Genomic DNA, 24,608 nt, shown 5'->3' with positions numbered 1-24,608 from the left:
CCTGCAACACAGAGACAACACGATGTTGTTTTCATAGCATACATTTACTGCTTTTTAATTTAGTTAGAACATGGAGCTGTGCAAATCACAGTTCATAAACCCCCACCCACACATCACCCAGGACTCTCCCCTTCAGGGGTCCCCTCACAAACCAGCCTGGGAGGGGGAAAGAAAGGGCAAATCTATTAACAACCCTGAATCCACTGGACCCAGGTTAGAGAGGCTCCTCCACTGACTCACAGCACAGGGAGTCCCCAGTATTTCTAAAACACCACTACACAGACTAAAAACACCCCCACACCCACACCTTTTGTCAGGTGATGGCTGGTCCCATGTTATTTTACATAATATTTTAAACTCATGGGTAGGGGGAGGAAATGAAAGTAACCAATGACTAACACCCATTCCCCACCATTCAATACCGAAGGGAGGGAGGGGAGAAAGGAGCACGCTAAAAATCCAGTTAAACCAAGATGTTTGTGAAACTTAAGAGCAGGACTTGAGCCACCTTTTTCTTCAGTTCTGCCAACCACATGAGCTATTGCAGCAGCTTGCTTCCTTCTCCCACCAAGGGAGGAAGAGAAGTGCTGGAAGAAAATGCACCCCACCCACCTCCCAATGATTCCAAGCCCTTTTTTCTCCCCAAAAGCAGGGAATGACCCTGAGGAAAGTTTCTGCTTGAAGAATCAGCTCAGGTGCTGCAGCAGCAGCTGCAAGAAGGACCTTCAAAGGGAGCCAACTTGCACAGCCTGCAGGAAAGGATGAGGTAATGGCAACTGAATTACTAGTTCTCCAGCTGCCACTCCTGGGAGGATGGGACATTCCTCAGCACTTTCTGTTCATGACAAGTCCATCCTTTAAGTAACCTTGGGCATGTCCCCCTTTGCCATCGTCCATGCACAAAGTCCAAGCCACTTCAGACCTTTGGCTTTCTGAAGAGCACCTTCTGCCACCCTTTCTGTCACCTCACGTCCACAGGCCGAGAGCTCAAGCAGCTTCAGCATTCCAGGGATGTCCACAGCCAGTGCCTAGTGCAGTTCTACACATTCAGGTTCAAATACTTTCACCTAGGTTAAGGTTCTTGGGCAGGCAAACTCACTGTGCAGGCTCAGGGCCTGAAGATGCTCAAGTAGCTCATTTGCTGCCTGCCTTGTTCACCATCAGGAGGGGCAAGCAGAGCTCAGTTGTAGTGTTTCTAGGCAGGCTTTTGGAGGTATTCAGAGACAGGAGGAAGAAACTCGCAAAACCAAACCAAAACAAAAATTGATACATGCTTCCCCACAGACAAGGTATTTCGTAAGAGCTGCCCAGTTCCTGGGGCTTTTCACTCCCTCCCCGATGCACATTGGAGGCCAAAATCTCCGTGGCTTGTTCTGGAAAAGACATGCACAAACATACACGCACATGCTGTCCTGGTGAGGCCTTTTGCCTGATGTCCAATTTCCCCAGCTTTCTGAGCAGGGTAGTCAGTGGGAGAAGCAGTTCCAGAAGTGCTGGCCCTTGCCCAGGAGAGTCTCCTATTGCAATTCCCTCCCTGGCAGACAGGCCAGGGTGGCTTCACAGCTTGCAGCCAAGTTCTAAGGCACCACAGTAAAGAAGCCTGAAAAGGCCAGAGAAACATTTCTCAAGCCAGAAAAAATAGTGTTGAGCAGCTTTCCTAGGTGCAGTTGGCAGGAAACAGCCCTTTTTGCTTCTGAAACATGCCAGAAGTCCACAGTGAATCAGGATGTCCAAAAGGAGGGGTGTTGGGTGGGGAGAGAGAGGCAATGCAGCGAACGCACAGCATGGTGCCCCATTAATGCCCTGGAAGTGGCTGAAGTGCATCTCCCTCCCTGTCGCTCATCTCGACTCCAATGGAAGTGGTGCAGGCAGCAGGTCGAGATGACTAGGTTGTGTTTTCAGGTAGCTTGTCACGGTTCAGTCCATACTGCACACTCACATTGTGGTCCAGCTCCTCCAGCTCAGATGGGAGGGGGATGGCAAGTTCTCCCAGGTACAGAGAGAGAGCTTCAAAGGAATCTTCCAGCTTGGAAAAAGGGGGCCTAGAAGCAGCAGTGAGGAAATGTGAGTGGGAAAGAGGAAGCAGAACAGCACCTGGAAAGGCTGAGCCAGTTGTCCATCCAGGCTACTGTCCCGTGCACAGAGGTGTGAGCAGGGACACGATCCCTCCCCATTCATCTTCTGAGACTGCAAAGATCCCATCTGTCTGGGCTACCTGTTTTTACAGCTGATGACCAGGGAGGTCCAGCTCTTTTGGAACCTACTTGGCATTAACACTGTTCTGAAGCTACAAGTATTCACATTTTAGAGCTGCTGCCAAGGTCTGCCCCTACTTTTTGTACATCAGAAAACCTGAACAATCACTCCTCCTTTACCCTCTGTCTTGGAAATTGTTTCAGAGGCCTTGACCATACACAGCAGTCTCTCTCCCAAGCTGGTAAGTCTTTAGTCTCTCCTCCTGCAGAAGCCTTTGAGGATTCCCACAGAAGGTTGGAATACACGCCTCTTCCACCCTCTGTGCAGAGTAATCCTTCCACTAAGGGGATACAGACACATCCTCCAGGCTTAGAAACAGGAGTCCTCCAGATCCCAAACCTACCTGCTCTCTGGTTCCAGTCTGCAGCAAATGGCAGCCAGAGGGAAAAAGGCTGGAGGACAGTCAGCAGGAACAAACTTCTCCCAGAACAGCTTGACATTAAGGCCAAAATCCAGTGTGCGTGGGAGACAGTCTGGGTCAGCATAAACCTGGCCTATGATCTAGGGAAAAATGAGAGGAGCACTTAAGTACAGGAACAGTTCCAGAGTGTTAACAAACACGGAACTTCAGCATCGGGCAGAGGTGCTTTCAAAGTATTAGGGTGCAAGAGAAAGAGCAGAAACACTGTTCCTCTTTGCTAATGGGGCTAGTTGTACAGGGGAATGAGCAAGGCACTGCATACAGACAAACTTCACATGAAACTTTTTCAAGACCTGGCGATGTGGACGCTGTCATGAAGGCCCAGACGCCTTCTCTTTCTCCCCAGGGTTTCTGTGCTAAAAGACACAGGATGATGTGCACCTCCCAGAGAGCCTGACAGTGTCTCGCTGCTGGATCAGCTACTGTGCTGTATGCTGCTGGGGAAGATGCAGCCCCTCCTGATAGCAGGTAATCAACACAACCTGCATCACCATCCCATCCCTCCCCTCTCACACAATCTTACCACACCACCAGCAAAGCTCCTCAGGTCTACGGAGCCTGTCCTAAACAATGCTGTGAAGTCAACAGCACCACAAATTCTGAGTTGCTCTGTTACTGGCAGATTCAGCCCCACCCACAGCCAGAGGGTAGGGGCGGAGAGAAGAGCAACCATAACCAATGCCCAGGAGGTTGCAGGACAGAGCTGGTAGAGGACAGGGCTGGGCAAAACAGAGAGAAGCCCTGCCCCAGCACTTCAAAGTCCCAGTGCTCACCACCTCCCCCGCTGAGGTACACTCACCACCTCCAGCACTAGGGGACTCAAAACTGTAGTAAGAAGGAGGGAACCCACAGCAGAGAGCTGTGGGGTGATCTGGACTCAGCCAAGGTCAATGTCAATACAAACTCTCACTGGGGAAGAGTATCAGGTTTAAAGCCTCATCAGGTATCACAAAAAGGGTGTTATATATAACCACCCGGGCTTTTCTGTGCCAATAACTCAGCAGGACAACCACATCCTGTAACTAGACAGTGGAACACCCATCGTATTTTGACAGGTTATTTCCTTATCTGTTTGAGTGTGTAACTTCTTTTTTTAGCATCTTTATTTTGGTGTCAAGGAAAATGTTCATATGCTACTACCCCTTTATTTGTCTTTTTTCTAGATGAAACAATTGTTTTAATCCCGCATACAGATTTTTCAGGTTCTTAAATCAATCACTCACAACGACAAAATTCTCTGAGAGGAGGGCCCAGTGTGAACAGAGCTCCAGATGAGGCCACAAAGATTTATGCACAGATATTTTCTTTGTCCCCTTCATCCAAACACTGAAGATGAAACTGTGCTGGTCTCCCCTGGTGTTCCTGTAACTGCTGTGTTATCTGTACACATAACACCCCACCTTTCATCTGTATTTCCACTGTCTCACCTTTTAAACTGAAAATACGTTGCAGCTTTTGAGTGCTGCTCTTTGCTCTGCAGACAGAAAAGCCTGATACAAGAGAAAGACTGTGCACTGGCTCAGAGATAAACTAAGCCAATAGAGTTCAGGGTGCAAGCTTCTTTAATCAACCTGCAAAGAGGTTTCAGTTTCCCCTTCTTTGAAGGGCCATCCACAGTGGAGGCCCTGAATTTGCTGAGACTATAGTGCTGATTGTTCTTTTAATGAGGCAGTAGAAAAAGAAAAAAGTATCACAGTTTTAGGGAATATGTCTACTTTCAAAGGGATACCAGGGCTTAATCAGAACTTTATGGACATTTTTACAGCTTCTCTCAGTCCAAGAGAAACTTCTGTATTTCTTTCAGTCCAGGAAGAAACTCTCTCTGGGACCAGAAAGTTACAAGACAGTTACCTTCCTTGAGGGAACAGGGGCAGGGTAAACTTGTACTCCCAGCCTAATTCACTGTACTGTTAGGTCACCGACTGCACACTCGGACATAGAGAACTGGCTGATACAATGTGTGCAAGGAGATGGCAGTGGGGAAGGTGAAGTCCATTAAACATGCCATGTAATGTCCTGGTCTTACCTCACAGAGAACAATCCCAAATGAAAAGATGTCCACTGTCTCATCGTAGCTCTGTCCTGCAGGAAACATAAGACATTCAGCTCTGAGAGACAGTTCCCCATCCAGCTATTCCAGGAGCTCCCAGTCCAAAGCTTAACTAAGCCTAATCCCTGCAGGGCCCTAAAACAGGAGACAAAGGCTTAAATCCCCAAGGTATGTATACCATCTGCATCTTCCTATACACTGCCATCACATATTTTAACTCTGCTTCTTTCTTCTACTAGGGAATTACAGGATGACAACAGGGAAGCCTTGTGTATCAGAGCTCTGAGCAAATGCTAAGGATAACTATGGAAGGCTTCTGCCCATCTCTATTGATTGCTGTTCTAGTGCATCTCTACAGTGCACTGCGTCAGTGTTCAGCTTCCCCAGCAGCCAGCGAGTCCCCAGTCCCTGCTGCAGTGACTGCAGAGATAATAAATTACACACTAATAGCACTTTGAATCTGGGAAAGCAGACTGGCTCCAGCATGCCATTCTCTGCTTACAGACACTCCCCTCCCAAGCCAGTATCTGGTAAACAGCCTTGCTTTGAAAGGTAATGTCAGACTATGCTCTTGCTGTTCTCTTGACAAATGCCAGGTCTACAAGAGGATCTGAGATGCAGCCTCAGACTCCAGTAGGGCCTGTAAGCCTTGAGAGAAGGAAAACAGAGCAGCACACAAGAAAGCAATATGGAGAAGAGTTGAGTTGGAAGAGAGGATCCCAGTCCTCCATTTCATGGTGGACTATGTTGGACAATACTGATATCACAGCCAGCCAAACTGCCCAGCCTGGTCAGGCCAATCAGTAGGAGGAAACTGTATCCACTGTATTTCATCCTTACCTTAACTCCTGCAGGGGCAGTTTTTCCCCTAAGGGATATAGCTCATCCTTAGTGCAATTGAGGACCGCATGCCAAAAACCAGATTTCCCCGCACTTGGACAACTCCCACCCCTGGCAAACCTGGCAGCAGATGACTTTTCCCTGGATCTATGCAACAGCATGCGTAAGCCTCATCCTGGAGTTTAATGATTCCCTGTCTCAAGGGGCAGTTCCAAAGCATGAGGCTATAACAGAAATTGATCTCAGATTCAGTCTTACTTCAGGCCTCTTTAGTCTTCCCTGGTATCTGGACCATAGCAAGTTTAGGTCTGTTGCCTTCCTGAAGAATCCTGCTGTCAAGCCAGAAACATTACCTCGCCTGGTACAAAGGCTTACCAGGTCAGGTACTGTAAGAGAAGTGCAGCTATGGTACCTGTGTGTATAAATAAGCTTGTGTATTAACAGGTCTAAAACCATAGGCTCTAATAGGTTTGATTGTTACTAGGGGCCACAAGCTTTCACTATCCTATCATCCCTATACCTCATCACAGGCTGTCTCCTCACCTGAACCCTGCTATCAGTATCTTACCATTTAGCATCTCTGGGGCCATCCAGTATGGGTTGCCAACCACTGTGTAGCGCTTCTTCCTGTCACTCTTGCGTAGGGTTCGTTTCTTGACAGATGGCTTCTCCAAAGTGGGCTTTTTTCTTTCCTCCACAATCAGCCGAGACAGACCGAAGTCAGCCACCACCACTGTCTTATCCTACACAAGGGATTTAGTACAAGCCACTGATTCCTCTCAGCTCCTCTGAGGAGCAAAGAGGCTGCAACTCCTGTTCACTATCAACTACACTGTAAGGGCAACTAGCAAGGTCTCCTGCAGCCAGATGAGTGTAGCAAGCTGTCCAGACAGGTGTAAGACACCCAATTCATGATCCCAACTCATCATTTCCTCTCTTTATTGTCTTATTTCCTGTGTGGTCGCTAACACTAACCCCATCAATTTGGCTACACTTGCCAGGGCAAACCTGGACTTTTCCTTTCAGACCTTCCTATTCTACCTGGCCGTGAATTAAGACTTTCATCCTGGGTTGTTTGAAGCCTACATGCTAATCTCACATTCCAGCCAAGTGAACAAGGGCAAAGCTTGAGGGAATAAAGCTACACAAAAATCTTGTGACCTAGCATTTCAAAAAGAGAGATCACACACCCATGCACTTGTCTGAATCCTGAGTGCCAATAAAATAAGTCATCAAGTGGTTAAAAGAACAGAAGTAGCTGTAGAGAATATTTCATAGTTGAGATAAGGAATAGAGCTGTACTAACTTTCATAACGTGACTGTTAATAGGAGATGCTACCACAGGAAAGGGGTTAAGAGAACAGAATGAAGAAACAGTGAGAGCTAGATCCGTCTGGAAAATCCTATGAGAAGATGAAGCTCTCTTGTTTAGGGCACTAAAAGCCTCTCTGAAATCAGTTCCACCCTGACAAAAGAGGGAACATCATGTGGAGAAAACCTAGGGAAGAAGATGACAAGGAGGGGAGCAGCATGCTGTGGGGAAGAGAGGTGTAGCTCACCAACTTGATTAGGCAATTGTGTGAATTCAGGTCTCTGTGAATGATGCACATGGAGTGCAAGTAAGCCTGGAAACAGAGGGAGAAAACTTGGTGTTAGGGGTTCCCAGGCACGTATGTCCCTTCACGTTTACAGACCTCAACAAGCAGTTGCTAGTAGTCAGGGAGCATCCACAAACCCTCACACACCACCCTGCTGAAGCAGCTAACCGTGACCCTGGAGATATGCTCTGTGACGAAGGGATAGTCCAACTCACCATTCCAGAGGCAATTCCTTTGGCAAAGCTGACCTTCTGCTGCCAGGGAAACGGGTCCTGAAAGACAAGTCCTCAATGGTCAGGGACTATCTTACCAGCCACCTGGTGACAGCAATTCCTCTGCAAAAGGGACTCTTGCAGCAGTCAGAGAAAGATGCTACAGCCCCAGGAAGAAGGCGCTTCCTGCCTCAGGCCACCCACAGCTAAGCAGCAGCTTTTCCACACTGCTCCAAAGGAAAAGACTAACAATAAGCATCATAAGGCTGGTACAACCAAGAATACACTGTCAACCTCACTGAGCAGAGGTCTACCAGGCTTCCATACTCACCGCATTGCGGAGGAAGTCCTTCAGCGTGCCCCCCTCAATGTACTCGGTGAGGAGATTCAGCTTCTTGTCCTTGTACAGTACACCGATGAACTTCAGCACATTGGGGTGATCCAGGCTGCGCATCACTTTCACCTGAGAAGCAGAGACATCCCACCCCAAAGAGGAGAATGGAGCAAGTCCTGACAGATTCGCTCTATGCTGACAAGCACTCCAATGCTGGCAGTCCCCTCCAGGGATCACAGAGTACACTCAAACCCCAACCTTAAGGCAGTCAATTAACTGTGCCTCTTCATTTTCACGCTGTGCAATTAACCTGATCTTAGTCTTTAAGGAGAGCACCCTTGAGTTTGGCTAACTTTTAAGAGAGAGGAGCTCTCCAGGGCAGCTATCTGGTCTGTACTGCATGTGTCAGGGCTGGAAGAGCAGCGTCAGGTGTTTAGGGAGCTGCCTTTAAGCTAAATCTGACTTTGAAAAACATGGTAGGCAGCCACCAAGAAAACAGTCTAGCTTAAATGCAGCAGGAGTCTTAAATATCTTACAGATATTGGCCCTCACCATTTGTATTTATGCACAAGGCTCAAGGGATAAATTCTTTATGTATTGGACAGCTCAATTTGCCTCAGACTCAGGCTGCTTTTTATCATTGAAAAATTAATGAACTGAGAGCTGAAGCCATGTCTGTTGTTCAGTGTAAGTGAGTCACACTTCACCGCAGCAAACGTTCAGCTCCTATCAGTTTTTCCTTGCATGATGTCTCCCTCCTCAACGCCTTGATTCCTGCCAGGTTGCTGGCATGATCACTCTCCCTCTGGACAAGATGGAAGAGAGTTCCACCACACTACTGGCTCAGAAGTTTTTTGAAATCTTGCTCCTACCTCTGTCAAGAAAGTCTTCTGTGTTTCCTCATCACAGCGTATCAGCTCCTTCATCACCATCACCTTTCCTGTTGCTTTGTGAGTCACCTGGTGGAAACAGAAACCACAACTACAGGCAAGGTTCAAGAATACATAGCTCCAATGCTCTTGCAACTCTTCTGAAAGAGAGGGTAACATTCCCCTCCATCCGCAGAGGAATATAGATGGGAGAAAATTCAGAGCCCGGGGATCTGCAGAAAACTGCATAAAATTTCTCCTTTTAGAATTCAGCAAAGATTCTGTATGTGAAACAGAAACTACCTAAAGCTGACAGAGGATCATACCAAGAGATCAAGAGCATCCCAAGAACCAGAGCTGAAGTACCCATTTTAGGTAGCATAGGGCTGAGCATGCTTATAGGCTGTCAAAGCCTCTGAAGGCATCAGTTCCATACTTGTGCATGCCTCAAGTTCCCTTACAGAATGTACTTGCCCAGCATGATGCTCATATTTTGTACACAGATCCTAACAACAACATTCTGTATCAGCAAAGGAATCAACATTCACTCGCATCAGAAACCAAACCAAACAACCCAAAACTACATTACTATATGCTTTGGTTTTATGGGGACTTTGAAGCCTTATGGTTTTTGATGAGCTTAACAAACTTAGTTATGTGCAAGCGGAACTGGGATGTACAGGCTGTTCAGTTATGGCAGTAAGCAGTTATTTTACCATGCTCCTTGGGAACAGTGTATTGCTACCTGCAAGGAGTGTCCCAGAATGGTGACACAGAAACCCACCACAGACATCAGGTAATAAATTTCCTGGCTCTCGACATGGAAAGCATTTCCAGTTCATCAAGAGCTGTTTGCCTGTATCCAACTAGTTCCCGTAATTTTGCTGTGTTCCAGAGGTTTCTTTTAGCCAGCTCTGCCTTGCTTGCATCGGGTGCATGAGTGAGTAGAAAGGGTCCAAATTCTGATAAGCAGGTTTTCCTGGAAATCCTCTCCCCTTCACTTGCTTAACTTGGACAGCTCAGTCCCCCTAAGATCTCCAGGTAACTAAACAACCACCTTCTCTCTAGGAACAGAAGGGAACTATTCTGACCAGATACAGTACTTGCTGCATCAAAAACAGTCAATCTGAAGCTCAAGAAAGGTGTAACTTTTTTGCCTCATAAAATAAAAAGCCTTTCAGAAAACCTCCAGAACTGCAATCCAGAACACAAGACCCAGTTATAGTATTTAGGAAGCTTATGAACTCTTGCAAACACTGTGACACACTGGTTCTGTTTGGAACCACGGGACATAGCAAGGCTGATATAGATGGAATATGAATGCATGGAATAACACAACAGAAGCAAGAGTACAATATTCTTCTGCTCCCGTCTGAAATCAAGCATCCATATATAAGTAGCGAGCCAGGGAACACTACACATTTCAGCCAGGGACATGAAAGCCAGGGACATCTAATACCCAAAGATAAAGGGAAGTGAAGAGACAAAGACAAGACAAGGCTGAGTGGACTTCTTAAGCTGACATACCAGCAAAACTGAAACAAGTGTCATCATGAAACTCCAAGAGGGCAATTTTAACTCCCAGAGCATGCACCAGAACAGGATGGCTATTGGGTAATTTGAGCAGAAAAGAAACGCCTTTGTGCCATTAACTGTGGGGACGCAGATGACAAAAGCATGCGACAGAGGAAAGGTTCCACTTACCTGGACCTGTTATTTCTCTATGAGCAGAGAAGAAGAGAAATATGCTCATTAGTATGGATCAAAAGCATTGGGTTTGTAGTACTGGCTCACCACCTCCCATGGAAGCATGAGATGAATATGGTGGCTGGACATCTCAAGTTTATACAGGTGTAAGGAGAGAAGTCCCATAACATGGTGAATAGCAATCTGAGTACTGAGGAGCTCACAGCACCTTGCTAAGGCAGAGGAAGTTGCCCCCTGATGCTGTCAGGGGTACCAGGATAGAAGCTGCTGAAGCACCCCCAGCCAAGACCGGAGAGCTTAAATGTAAGAGAACTGCTATTAATGGAGATTTTAATTGTGAGAGTCATACAAGACCTGACCACTACCACCACCATTTAGGCTTTGCTGGGGGTTCAGAGATGGTCACTACATCAGCCTGGTAAACCCCCAAGCATGCCACACTGAGTGTGGGTGAGAAATGCTGTAGTGGGGAGTTGCATGCACCTCTTCATAAGAAAGATGCTCATAAGAGAAAGTGTAGCTTGTTCCCCATTCCCCCACCTCACCCAGGTGGTTGCTGTGACAAAGGCACTCTGGAGCTCTAAATCTAACTCAGGAGATGAGTATGTATGGCCAAGGCTGACATTCAAACGGGACAAAGTCAAAACCACCTGCAGCCAGAGACACTCATGGTCAGGGAATGAAACAGAGAAATGGATCTCACTGAGCAAACCAGGTGAGTTCCAACACCGATCACTATCAGCAGGGCAAAGGCCACTGAGACAGTGGCGAAGGATCCCAAGATACGCAGACATTGCTGTAAACAAAGTAAATGATGAATGTTTGGGGACCTCCCTCACCTTGATTGCTTGTCCAAAAAATCCTTTTCCTAGTACTTCACCATGAATCAGGTCACAGGGCCGGAAGATTTGCTGGGAGCAGCTAGAAGAGGAACGTAGGGATTCAGAACGACTGATGTCACGGCTCAGAAGGAGCGGTTCCTTTGGAGAACTGGGGCCAGGAGACTTAGAAATGCTGTTACTTCGCCTAGAAAACAAAGGAGACAGGAAGATCAGGGAAGCTGCTAAGAAACTTTTGGTCCAGCATCATTAGCTCCTAAGGGACCAGTTTCTAGATGTGCTTCAGTGCTCTTCATATCTCAAAAGCCAGATGCTCTCCCACCACCCTGGAAGCTCTTCACAAACCTAGAGCAACTTCCAACTCAGAGCTGCCTGACAACAACACATTTCCTGCCCTGTCAGTCAGAGGTGGAGCTCTGTGAACAGGAGGAGGAAGCTGTGAAGACACGGCATTTGCTATCTCTAAACAAAGACTAAAATACTGGTAAATGACTAAATGAGCAACTGAGTGCCCCAGTCTAAGAAGACAAGATTTTTCTCAAATCCCAGGTCTCAGCCATATTCCCTTTAAGGACACATTCTTCCCCAGCTGTTTAAGGCTGGTAAAAATCTGACCTTTACATTTTCTAACTGTAAAACAGTAGCTTTTCTATGTTAAAAGTAGAGCTCCTTATTTTTATTAAGGAAAGTTTGCTATCCTGAAAGGGAATGGAGAGAGTACATGTCAATAGCAGAATCTAAAGCTCTCCACTGTTTCGCCAATGATTTATACCAAGGTTTGTATCAGAGATGAATAACATCTCGGCAGTCATTTGCAATCGCAGGGCCTAGGCATAGAGCAGCCCAGCCAGGTAGCACAGGGCAAAGGCAAGCTAGGTCAGAGGCAGCGCTTCCAAGTCTTTACCTGAGGGAGCGCCGTCGGAGTGTTCCTTCCAGATTCTCCTTGATGTCCAGTGGAGAGAGGGAGCGTGGGGAAATGGGCGGCTTTATGTGGGTGGGAAGACGGGAGTCCAAACGAAGCCTGTCTAAACGCTGTGAGACAGGGTCATGCTCAATCAGCAGCTGAAGTGTCTGGCTTGTCTTGCGAATCAAGTCCTCCACCTGCAATCAAACCAGAGGACAGTATGATAGCAGTCAGGAGGAACACAAATGACAGGACATAGAGGAGACACAGAAGAACGCCCCTCAAGAATCAGAGTAGAGAGTTCAGTGAGATCACTCCATAGTTGTGGTTTGGTTGTGTGCACCACAGCTGTCTACCACACAAATCAAGCTAGCAACACAGAAGTTCCTTATGCTATGCAAATTCTCTTCTTTCTGGTCAGCTATAAGTGACCAAACACTTTTTTTTTTCTTTTCCTGAGAAGTGTTCAAAAACTAAACAAGCTTCCATCCTGAACACTGCTGCAAAAATCAGCTTTGCAAAAGCTACACGGAGATTTACCCGAGAGATGTCTATTGTGCTCCTACTGTTCTCTTCAGCACCAACTGTAAATAAAACCCTTGCATAGTGAAGGTAATGGTGGTCTCACTACACTCTTGCAGCATCACCTGGTATCTGTATAAAGCATTTACTTGTAAATACAGACATCAAATACTTTTTTTACAATGGAAAACTCATCCCTAGGATCAGATGAGCCTTTGTCTATTACCAGTTGCCTCTAAAAGGATCAGAATAGTGGACTTCACTAGCAATACATGAAAAGTCTTCACAGCCTCTCTGTCCTCTGAGATGTCACAGCCCTACACTTTTCTTATTACCTCCCTTCATGTTTGAATGCCACAAAATCAGAACTGCATCCTAATTGCATTTCCATCTCCTACATTTTCCTCTTCGGCTGGAAGGGGTAGCAAAGCTTGTCTTGATGCTTATTCCTACTGTCAGCATGAGTACTATGGGTGTGCACACACTATGTAGGGTGGGAGAATAGTGCCGAGAAAGAGAAAAGCTGTAGGAAGGCAGATGAAAAGGAGGCTTCAGAACAGAACTCTACCCACCTCCTCCACCTGTAATGTACGAATAGGAGCTCCATTAATCTCCAGGATACGATCTGCAGGGTGGATGGCATTTCGAACATCTGGGCTGATGTGCATCCTGTTAACTCTAAACACGGGAATTATAGTGTGTGTGGGAAGTCAGTTTAGCCAAAATTATAAAAAACATTTGATCTCTGATGCTTCCCTTCATATTGGTATTCCGAAATAAAACAATGCTAACCTACCAACACAGGGAGCTACCATTAGACCAAGTGCTTAGGTCTGAGCTGGTTTGGGGAGAGCTCTTCATTTGCCCAATGGCAAAAATTGTTAGTCCATTACAATTTGCCAGATGTTTTGTGTTCAGTGAAGGAGACAGCACTGAGAAATAAAGTTATCAATTAAGGTCATCACAAGAGCAAAATGGAGACCAAACACAAATGGCTATTAGGTAACATATGTCCCTGTTGTGCTGAGACAGATCCCCTCAGCAGTTAAGGCAGCTGGCAGGACAGCAGCACTGCAGAATTTTTATCAGCTCCCTCTGTACAGACATGTACCTTGCACACAACCTTGTCATACTCACTCTTTCACCTGGACACCAGTGGCATAGCTGGAGCAGCCACCTTCAACAGACACGGAGAACCCCCTCTTGCCATCAGTAGCTGCCGGCATGGAGATGAGGGTCAGCGTATAAGGCAGCTGCTCACGCAGAGACTCAGTGGAGTGTTTTTCTATCATTGGTGTCAGCACAATCTGGTTATGGCATTTTCCACTAAAAAGAGTGAAGAAAGTCATCATGGCAGCATCCTATCCCACCCTGCCAAACTCACACTTCTAAGTTCTCTCACTGACCATAAGCTATAGTTTTTAGTGCTTACTCCACTCCTTTCTCCCTCCCTCAAAAGGCAGCTTCCTGGCATTCCTTAGTGTAGCATTTGGCTGAACCACACTGAGCCAGCTAAACATGGCTTACACATACAGCAGGGAGCAACTCTGTGGCAAAGCATGCAGCTTCATCTTACCAATAGAGAGTGGAATGTTGCACGAGTGCGTAAGTGTCCCCATCTTCAATGATGACTTTGCAGCTCATACAGGCAAAGCACTCGGGGTGATACTTGTATTCGCCAGCCACCTACAGACAGAAAAGGGAGTAGCTTAGTAGGGCCAAAACCCATCAGCAGATGCAGCTACTGCTTTCCTCTCTCATTAACATGTTCATTCAGATCTCAAAGTCAAGTGGCAGTTTTTTACCGGAGAGTTATTCTGGAGAGCCCATTCTACCTTTCTTGAACCCCATCCTTGGCACCTTGTTTGCAAAACTTCTCCGAAATAAACATGTCAACATGCAAAGCAAAGCTTGCATCCCACGAACCTCTGCTATATTTGGCAGCTGCTCAACTATCAGAAATAGTTGATAGTCTGCTGCAGGCTAGTAAACAAGATATTAAACCTTCCTGTTCAGTTGCTCTTGGCAAGATAACTAACATTACGCCTGAATTAATAAAGCTGAAAGGGCTTTTTTATTTTGGCAGACAGGCAATGCACAAACTCAGATACTTCAACAGCCAGCTGACATAAAAAAAAAGTAAGCTGAGACTGAAACAACAAAATACCTTTAAAGAGTATTTTTATTCATTGATCTGTTTTTCTATTTTCCTTATGAGAACTTCCCTTATTGACAGTATTTTGCAAAGACTTCTGCAGGCAATGAGAAATTGTCTGCACTTTTCTCAGTACCTCCCTTTGAGGTAACAGTCATATTACTGAGCCCCATGCTGCTTTTATTTAGGCCCTAGAAAAAGAACAGTTATGTCTCATTCTTGACAGTTTTAAAGGTTAAATATTTGCAAGGTTGTGGCAAGGAGGGGAACGTTTAGGTGAGCCCCATATCGTGCAGGCAGAGTTCAATGTTTCAAAGCAACTGAGGCTAACACTACTTCAAGACGCCGTCAGCCAGAAAACCACTCTGGCCACAGTCCAGGTGGGACCTGGATGGCAACCTTCCCCAAAGCCAAAACCTGCTGCTTATCCTGAGCTGAGAGGTTTGACACTGCAGTGCAGTGGAAAATCACCCCATGGAGACACTGAGGCACTGTGCTACAGAAACCGAACAGGCGCCCCCTCCTTAATCACCTTTCTATTTCTCATGCCTATGCATTTCAGCACCTTATTTTCTTTGTTCATATGCTTCAGGTCCTCACAAGTCCCTCCTTTAAGAGTTACCCCTGTTCAAAATGAATCTCTATCTAGAAGATGCACACACAAGCCTCATTTATAATCTTCTGATTAGAGATTAGAGTAGCAAAGAGACTATTACCTTCAGTTTATTTGGTTATCTGAACAGCTGGGTCAACTCCCAACCAAGTTTGAGGAGTTGGAGACAGGCATGTCCTGCCTCCAGGCAGGAGTCCCTTACAGTCCTTACCATCACAGGTCCAGTCATCAGCAGAGAGCAGCCATGGCAGGATTCCCCAAACTTCCCCCAGTAGTCTTTGTGACAGTACAGCTTCCCATCTTTCTCGTAGTACCAGTTAGTGAGGGGATCCTGACATTCAGAGCACCTTGAAGGAAACAAAGGAATAAAGTTCCAGTTGGCAACAAGTCACAAATCAATGGAAAAGCTCCTCTCCTGCATGGAGAAAACAGATATTCAGCAGCAGCTCACCACCAGCTCGCTCTTCTAGCTATGGATGTACTAAACCCCTCATTTTCCAATGCTTTTTCAACTGAAAATGAGCAACAAAACCAAGGTTTGTAAGGAGAGGTGGTGTCAACCAACACAAAGGAAAAGACAAGCTTCCAAAGTTTAAAACAAATCCCATCCATTTATTCTATAAAATCTGCCCTATAAATTTTGCTCCTCTGCTTTCTCGCTCTTCCTGGATGCAAGCTTCCAGCTGCAGAGCTGCCCAACACACAGATAGCTCTGCTACATTTCTACTTAGTGTTTCCATAGCATCACACCACCTTGTGCTGAGCACCTGTCTCCTCAGCCAGTTTAGGAAGGGGGACAGAGAGGCAGGATCCAGTTCCCTATGCAACACAAAGCCAGTTTTACACCAAGCTTTGTGGAAAGCCTTTCTGTTCTTCTGGAAGTAGACCTCTCCCAAAAGATCAACTGCAGCACTATCCATTTGAGGGAGAGTTTTCAAAGCAGTTCGTCCTTTGAGCTCTACATACTTACTGCATCCACCAATTAACTGTGATGTAAGTCCTCTACCTCTCCCCACCGATTGTTCTCCCTTTCCTTCTGCTGATGACAGTGCATGAGAAAAAAACCCACAACCAACCAACCAAAAAAACCCCGAACAAAACTATTTGTCTAATTTCATGAAGGAAGTCTCAAAATCCTTCACATACCAGTGTCACCTCCCATTTCAACAAGCATCCATTACTAATCCTCTAAGTAACAAACAAAGAAACAAACAACTCCCCCCCAAAAAAAAACAAGGAAAAAGATGCAGCAATTCTATTGCAGATATCATTTTAGCAAATCACAGGCAGAACCCAGATCTTCAGGCTTCCTGAACACAAAATAATCCTGCCTCAGCAGGACGCACTGGGCAAGGGAGTTTAGCTTCTGCAGCATGGAGGTGTGACTTAATGGAGAGATAAGACACAGACAGAAGTTGCATCACTAAAGATTATTCCATTAGCCCTCGGCAGCATGTTCTCAGACTTTAAAAGGAAAATCAGTCTGGTATTGTCCATTTCTGAATGCAGAATCCAAGGCAGGTTAGTCACCAATAACTGGTTCAAAGAAACACCTCAATGATCAATGCCGTGGTCAGTATGATGCTTTCCCAAAGGTGGAAGGAAGAGCTGCTTCTGCCCCTTATCTCAACAATTGTCCCAGTTACTACATAGGAGGGGAACCCATTGCACCGGGGTGGGGGTTTAGGTGGGTGTGTGCCCTCCCGGACAGCAAGCCTCTCTACAGCACCAAATGCACTGAAGTCAGCTAGTGGCAGTGGAGGTGCCCTTTTTACATGCTCCCAGGTCTAAGACCAGACCTATGGCTGACTTCACCTTGCACAAGCTTCTTGAAAGCTTATTTGTGCCAAAGACATTCCTTGTAAACTCCACAGCTTGTAATGAGCGTGACGATATGTGAAGCTGGTCATGCTCCAACATGGAGAGAATTATTTGCTCCATCTCAAGAGACTGCAAAGCAACAGGGTGAAGCTGCCTGTAAGCAGCCTATGGTTTTAGGGGAAAAAAGACACCTCATGAGGTATTTAGTGCCGTACCCTACCCTCAGGAAAGTTGCTCCTTCTAATGTATTTGGCTTTTATAGTGTTTATTCTCCCAGCTGAGGAGCTCCAAATCCTGCCCGCCCCCACTCCTTCCTCAGTGATGGGAAAGGACTCCACCACGTGCATCAGGCCCTGCCAATTTTGTCTGAGGCAGGGGGAGCAGTAACTTATCATTGCTATACGTGGTACCTGCATCATTACAGCCTCAGCCTTGGGGCACTGTCATGGTTACACCCTGCTCACGGTATGCGAGAGACCTAGAGGGCATTGCAATGCATTCTGCCTTCAACCACTAGCCTTTGGCTTTCATTTGCAGTAAATACCCCATGCTAAATGATCAAGTAGGTGAGTGGGAGGGAGAAAAGAGCAAGTGGAGACTAACAGCAAAGATTTCTATCACTTTGTGGCAGGAACATCTGGCTCAGCATGGGCAAATGGGATACCTCAGACTTATCCAGCTTCTGCGTGCATGCCTGTGCCAGTGCATGCTCCAAGAGCGATTACATCTTCAAACAGGGAGCTGTGACCAGACCTGCACTTGGGATGCAGACAGCAATACTGGAGACTGCTCCACCAGGACTCCAAGACCTGGCTTTCTGTCTAAGTTCTCTCCAAGCAGGTGGGTTATTTATTTATTTGTTTTTAAGCACAACACCTTCCCTTCCTCACCCCTCTTCAATTTCACCTTCAACCACTCCTTTTTCTCCCTAAGAAAATCTAAAATTTCTGCAAGAGCAAGACAAATGCAATTCTGTTTAGATAGGCTCCAGAGGATCATGTACACTTGTCATCCCTTTACCTTTCCCCTACTTCTTCATGGTTTGATTCCTACCTTGCAGCACTTTGATTAGTTTGCTTCCATCCGGAAATAAGCACTGGTATCTAATTTGCAACACACCCATCGCAAAATGAAGGTGAGGGGGTGGAGCCAGCAAGCAGTCAGTTCTTTGCTATGCAATTAAACAAATCTGGGCAGGACAAGTTTGCAGCTTAAGGCTCAGAACCCCACCCAGGGCAATGAGGCAACAGGAACAAAGCAACCAGCCCCAGAGAGGCTGGATGCTGGCAATGGGTCTAACTGGCTACTTCGTTAATCGCTGCCAGCAAGAGGACATGGCTATGGCCCATATTGCCAAGCAGTGCCTTCTGTTATTTACCATGCATTCTGTAATGTAGAAAAGGCTTTAGATTCGTCATGTGTGGAGAACTGGCTGACAGCACACAGCTATAGTTTTAAGACTGTTCCAACTGTCTCAGTGCCTTCACCCAAATGATAAAGGCATCACATGATTGTTCCACATGACTCTCATTGACGAGATATGTCAGAATTTTATCACAGAAGATAGAAGAGTTACCACTCCTTCCTTTCCCTCCTCACTAGAGTGCGTGGCATTGCAGCACTGCTATTGCCAGGGCTCACATCAGCTGAGACAGGAATACAATTACTTCTAGAGGAATTAAGCAAGCAAATCTTTGCCAGTTGCTGCAACCAAAAGCAAGGAAGATTTCTTGCTCCTCTGTCTTGTATAGATTAGAAACTGCTAATCTCCTAGATGATTCGCTATTCTTATTACAGTTACAAAGCATGGTAATCAAGTTTCTTGGAGGACTGGTAACAGCCATACCTGACGTGTTTCCTCTTGCTGCCCCGCCACCATTTTCAGAGCTGCAGAGCCCTCCTCTGATTATACAGTCCCATACATTATGATTCTTCGCTTGCCAGCCTTGGTGATAAAGAATAAATTAATCTGTCTCCCACAGCCATCCTCCAGGAACCCCAGGCAGCATCTGGGTGCAGTGTTCAGACCCGATGCTCTGTAGCACAGCAAGTGCAGAAAGAGTTCACAAATCGCCACTTGATGGATACTTGGTTTTGTGGGGGTGGTAGGAGGATCAGGTCACAACAGGTAACCAGCCTGGTTTTCAGCGAGATGGGAGATTCAGTTGATGAATCTTTTACATCTAAATGAAAGCCAATACCGTCATGGAAGCAAAGACTTCCCTGGCACTGAAGAGACAGATCCCTTTGAGAAGGGCTCATTAATAAAATACACCCCCACACACACACTGTCAGGCCAGATCAGTTAACGCTAGACAGGCTCGAAAGAGCTGTGGTTCCAATTCTGCAGGCAGAGCCCAGGAGAGGACAGTCACGCAGACAGAAAGCTGCAGAATAAAACATAACCCCAGCCCGTAGCTAACCCAAAGGCTTCTCACCCGGACTTAGCAGGAGTGTGTGCACTGGCTACGTAAGAGACACTAGACAATGAAGAACAGATGCCAGAAAACAGACTAAGTACTAGAAGACAAGGGTGCTTAAGCTCTGACTGTCCAAAACCATTTCCACACACTTAGGAGAAGGTGTATCTATGGGTTAGCATGATGCTCTACACATATTACAAATAATGAACACCTGCTCACTTTCCTTCTGAACGTGGATGCTGTTTCAGAAAGTTGCCTAAAGCAGCTTAGCAATTGCACAGCAGTATTTACTCCTATCCTAGACTGTTTTAACAAAAGGCTTCATACTCCCAAATCACTACAACAGTGTGTTTGCAGGAACAGGATCAATAACGGGCAAATCCGAGTGGAGGGGAATGGGAGGGAGACAATGAAACTGCAAGCCTTGCCTTTCCCCATCCGTTCACCGTATCAGCACATCAACGTCAGTCACCATCCTGGCTATGTTCAGCCCCACTAAGAGTTTTCACTATAGAGATGTAATGCAATCAAAGCCTTATTCTGTAGCTATCACCTTTCTCAAGCCTCATTTGTTCGACTGGACCAAGAATGGTCGTTAATATAAACGAAAGTATCACAGGAGAAGAATCCTTTCCATGTAAGGGAAGTGTGCTGCTTGTCCCTAGTTACCTGCAAAGTACCCGATTTCTTTTCTCAAACAAGATTATTCACTGCCTCACTGCAGATTACATCACCTTCTTGAACTCACAACAGCACACCTCACCTCACCCTGCACTATGCCCAAGCACAAGTAGCTTTGGAAGAGACATAAGCAGCAGCAACCTTAGTAATCGCATTCCTTTGGCAGTGGAGCAAAGCACAGGGGCATGGGGTAGAGTGGCATACGTAGTGTTGCTCTGAAAAGGAGTCTGCTTGCCTGGGCTGTGCAGACACTGCCTCATGACACAGGTGCCGCTCCTTTGTACCAGAGAGCTGCGAAGAGGCCAGTGATAAGAATCTTCCCCATCTCCTTCTCAGCAAGACAGGATCCCACTTTGAGGTGGGCTGCTCCCTGCACACAAGCACTGGACCTCATTCTTCACGCCTCGCATACTAACTGCTTAGGATAGCATTACGGGGGGGGGGGGGGGGGGGAATGACACTTTGAAGATCCATTGCTAATCCTGTCCAAGACTTACCGAAAGGGATCCTTGGGAGCGAAGTAAGCTGGGGCAGACAAGTAACTTCCCATCTTCAACACTGGATAAACCGGCTCAGCCACAAACTTGTCCAACTGCCTCTGAACAGCTCTGTTCTGCCAACATGGCAGCAGCCAGTGCTCATTTAATCTTGCGCTGATTCAGATACTTCACCTCTCTTTGAAGCTGCCCAAGGAATGCCAGATCTCTCGGCTGCTCATTCCTTTTCAGATTTTTCCTGGCTCCCTTGGCTGTAACCATCTTCCCCTGCACTCAGCAGCAGCAGCAGCACCCTTGGGAAGGATAGAATAACTGCTAACCGGGCTAGCTGGACATGCTTCTGCAACAGTTCTTGCAAGCTCTGCTGCCTGCTAACTATTGTCAAGTTTTCCCTTCTCTGGTTCCACCCAAGGGTGGGAGGGGAGGAGGAGCCATTGCAGGAGGACAGCGTGTGGCTACAGGGACTGAATAAAGCTCTACTTCTTCACAAGGGGTGGAGTTTTGATCCAAAGAGGGGCTGCGTTAATAAGTGCTGAAAGATAGCAGCTTTTGCCAAAGAGCCAAGTGCATAAACGTGAAACTACTCTTTGGAGCAGTGGCACATTCTGATGGAGAAGTCAAGGAAAGCAGAGTCTGACAAAGACAGCTAGCCACATGTCTGAACACATCAAATTAATGTTTACGACCTACCTTCCCAAATCCCTCACAGTGAGAGGGGTTACACTACCCTCACAGTACCTACAATCTGTTCATCCTCTTGCAGGAGGTAACTCACAGTGTGCTCCATCCAGGGAAAAAAAACTTTCTTTCCAACACTGTTTTAACAGAGATCATTGCAATCATTTAACCTAATCTTCATCTCCTGAATGGAAGCTGAGAGGTATAAATCAGCACAGACAAGTACTCTCTCCTGCTTGCAGCACATGTAGTTATATCATTTTGCTTGCTCTGAAGCCAAGCATGATCTCTAGTGGCCTAATCAGCTAAAGCTGTTTGCAAGACACTCAGAAACACAGCAAACATATGCTGCTGCACCGAGCCCTCCCATTTTTGTACAGTCAGCAAAGCCTGGCAAGCCTGAACACAGCCTGAAAATCATGCTATGTTCCAGAGGCAAGAGTACGCAAATGTGCTTTTACTGGAGATGCTCGTCTCAGCTGGCATATTGTTCAAGGGACGCTTGAGGCTGGGACAAGGCAGTCTTGGCTGCAGATTTGACAGCTGCTGCTCGCTGTTGAAGCAAGCAGAAAGCCAGGCAGCCTTTTGTTTTTTTTTTTTTCTTGTTTCTTTTTTTTTTTTTTTTTTTACTTCTAATAAGCAGCCACCTTTCTGACAAAAAAAAAAAAAAAATCATCTTTTTCACCCATTCAGTGCAGTTTCTCAGCCTGGCTGTAGAAGTGCAGTGAAGCCTAGTGCTGCAGAGCCCAATGTGGTTGTCAATTCCAGCACGGGTCTAATTCCTTCTGACATTTCACACAGCTCTACTGGAAGCAGCAACACGGTGAGTCTGTGTCTAGGAATGCACTCTGGTCTCCCACATTCTCTATATGTTGCGTGCTGAAAATGGGCCAGCACTCACAATCCAACGCTTCCCTGGCTATCAGCACCACCCCACAACACACACATACCTCCAGTGCATCGCACAGCCCCTCCCCTGCCCAATATCACCTACAGACAAAAGCTTTTCCCCACAATTCTGCTGCCATGGGCTGAACTCCCTGCAAGGGGGATTCCACGTGACCTCATAAATCCCAACTCTTCAGACAAAACCTTTGAAGATTTGATCCACAGATGTGATAAGCAGCCAGCTAGTCTGTGAATGAAGCCAGCAGATAAAGCCTAACTTCAAAGTAATAAAAACCACCCAGACAGCTAAGCAACTGGGAAGGGATTTTGTTTGAGACTTCCTTAAAGCCAAAGGACACATAGTCAAATGTCTATTTAAACAGGAAACATCTTATCAAAATGATTTTACTTTTGCAGCAAGCCCCAGCAGCAGCCAGTAAGTTACTTTTTCCTACACAGAATTCTCTTGTTACTTCTTGCCTTTTTTATTGTCTCTCTGACCTATCTGAGAACACAATAGCTTTGATAAAGGTCTTTGGAAAAGGTGTTAATGTGTTCATACATTCTAGATCTGAATTCCTGCCAGAATGACTGTACTTCAAAAATGCTGATAAACAGGTGTGTGTGGGGGGGACACCTTTCCTATGTAATTTTACCGATACCATCTCTGAGGGCCAAAATACACCGAAGCAAATTTCTTTTTCACCAACTGAAGTCAGATACCACCATCTTCTCTCTTGCAAATGCTGACAGCATTTCCACTACAAACATGTAGCCATCACAGGGGGTTGCTTTCCTTACTATGGTTTAGAATTGTACAGTAATTTTTGCCAGAAAGAAGCCTGAAAAATATAACTAGCAAATAAAAAGGAACAAATGAAAAACCTCGACATTGACTTAACATGAAATTTATTGCAAATTGAGTTGCAGCCGTTACAATCTTATCCCCACAGAAATGCATCACATAGCTATTGTGATATTCAAGTAATTAATATCTTAAAACAGCTGGGGTTAGGCTGCACATCTAGACACCCTCTTTACCACATAGTTCATGCTGTCCAATAGCATGTCTACAGACAGATGTATTGCTCAGCATATCTACCAGCCCTAAGATACACAAATTTATCCTGGCACAGACAGGCACTTCGGTATGTGTGGGACTGGTGTAAGCTGGGGAAGAGACATCTGCTTGATGCCTGAAGAGTCTGCAGCAAGTATTTGTTTCAGCATGGGCGCAGTCTGGAGGCATTCCAAATACTTCAGTACAATCCCAACACCTCATTGTATTTCCAAGGCACTTACACATAACATGTGCTTTGCTTCTGTTGAAAGACAGAGTCAGCTCCTGACATCAGCTACTGAAACTAATACCATTTTGATATGCACGTACCTCTGGGTGAAAGCTCTTGCACACAGTCTTGAGTAAATTAAAACGAACAGTGAAGTGAAGCTCACTTCCATCACTGCATCTTACTTCTAAGCAGCAGCAGAACTTCAGACCAACACAGTGATGCCTTCTCAGTACCTAACATCACTAAGCACAACATTAAGATGGAGATATAATTTTTAACTCCACCATACTTCCCTAATGGCTGCAGACCTCCTGAATATGTGTAGGCTGAGAAGCAAACCAAATAAATTCAACCTATTGAAACTTCATAGATTATGTATGGTTTTGGAAGCAGTGGCTTCTGATCTGTGAATGCAGCACATATGGCCATCAGACTGGTCCTTATACCACTGCATCTTCACTCGCTTCCTAACTTGCTGCTTTTGTCTGTGCAGACTGCTAAACTCCTCAGGGAAGGATCCTGCCTCACTCATGTGGAAAGCCTACCACATACTGGGCTGTGTGAGTAATTCTAATTACCTTGATATAATAATGCTCTGATAACAATGCCCTAAAGGGCAAGCTGTGCAAGTCAGCAAGTCAACTAAAAAAAGTTGGGACTGGAATGCCCAACTCATCCTTAAATATAAAGGGTTGTCACTGATGTCCTGTAGCTGATCGATTCCCCTGAGGAACATGGCCACTTCCACCTGCAACGTGCTCCATTGTTCCTTTGGATTTTTAAACTCTTGAACAGTCACGGTGATCTGTGTACAAATAGGCACTTAGCAACTATTTCTCCCTAAATCTGATAGTGAGATGGTGAATTTCAGTGCTGATGGAGCCACCACCAAAGTGACATTCCCAGGAGTCTGCAGGATTAGTGGAGAAGAGCTCTCCCCTCTGAGACCCTATCGTTAGCTTTCTGTAACTGCCAGAAACTGGAGAAGGCTGGGAAGAAGAGGAGATT

At 46.1% G+C, this 24,608-nt stretch overlaps 1 protein-coding gene across 1 annotated transcript; it reads right to left on the bottom strand.

Annotated features, from left to right (window-relative positions):
- Window positions 1-53: 53 nt before the first annotated feature.
- Window positions 54-20,795, bottom strand: LIMK2 (LIM domain kinase 2). Its single transcript, XM_009822165.2, has 15 exons — window positions 20,743-20,795; window positions 15,532-15,667; window positions 14,129-14,238; window positions 13,690-13,878; window positions 13,125-13,230; window positions 12,031-12,227; window positions 11,127-11,313; window positions 8,584-8,670; window positions 7,709-7,840; window positions 7,381-7,437; window positions 7,127-7,192; window positions 6,136-6,310; window positions 4,704-4,759; window positions 2,600-2,757; window positions 54-2,042 (listed from the first exon to the last, which is right to left on the bottom strand). Exons 1-15 carry the CDS (start codon window positions 20,793-20,795, stop codon window positions 1,886-1,888), a joined length of 1,866 nt encoding a protein of 621 aa, XP_009820467.2. The 3' UTR covers window positions 54-1,885.
- Between the last annotated feature and the right edge of the window lie 3,813 nt (window positions 20,796-24,608).

This window comes from Gavia stellata, chromosome 21, assembly GCF_030936135.1.
Source record: "Gavia stellata isolate bGavSte3 chromosome 21, bGavSte3.hap2, whole genome shotgun sequence".
Classification (NCBI taxonomy): Eukaryota; Metazoa; Chordata; class Aves; order Gaviiformes; family Gaviidae; genus Gavia; species Gavia stellata.
This window is presented reverse-complemented; position numbering and strand designations above follow the sequence as displayed.

What these genes read in the sequence shown, in the direction of transcription:
- LIMK2 (XM_009822165.2), bottom strand. Translation starts at nt 20,795, where the DNA reads ATGGGAAGTTACTTGTCTGCCCCAGCTTACTTCGCTCCCAAGGATCCC. An exon ending in ACTGGTGTCCAGGTGAAAGA is followed by an intron (nt 13,231 to 13,689) that starts GTGAGTATGACA and finishes TCCCGTGTTTAG; the next exon opens with AGTTAACAGGATGCACATCA. An exon ending in GGCCCCAGAGATGCTAAATG is followed by an intron (nt 4,760 to 6,135) that starts GTAAGATACTGA and finishes TGTTTCCTGCAG; the next exon opens with GACAGAGCTACGATGAGACA.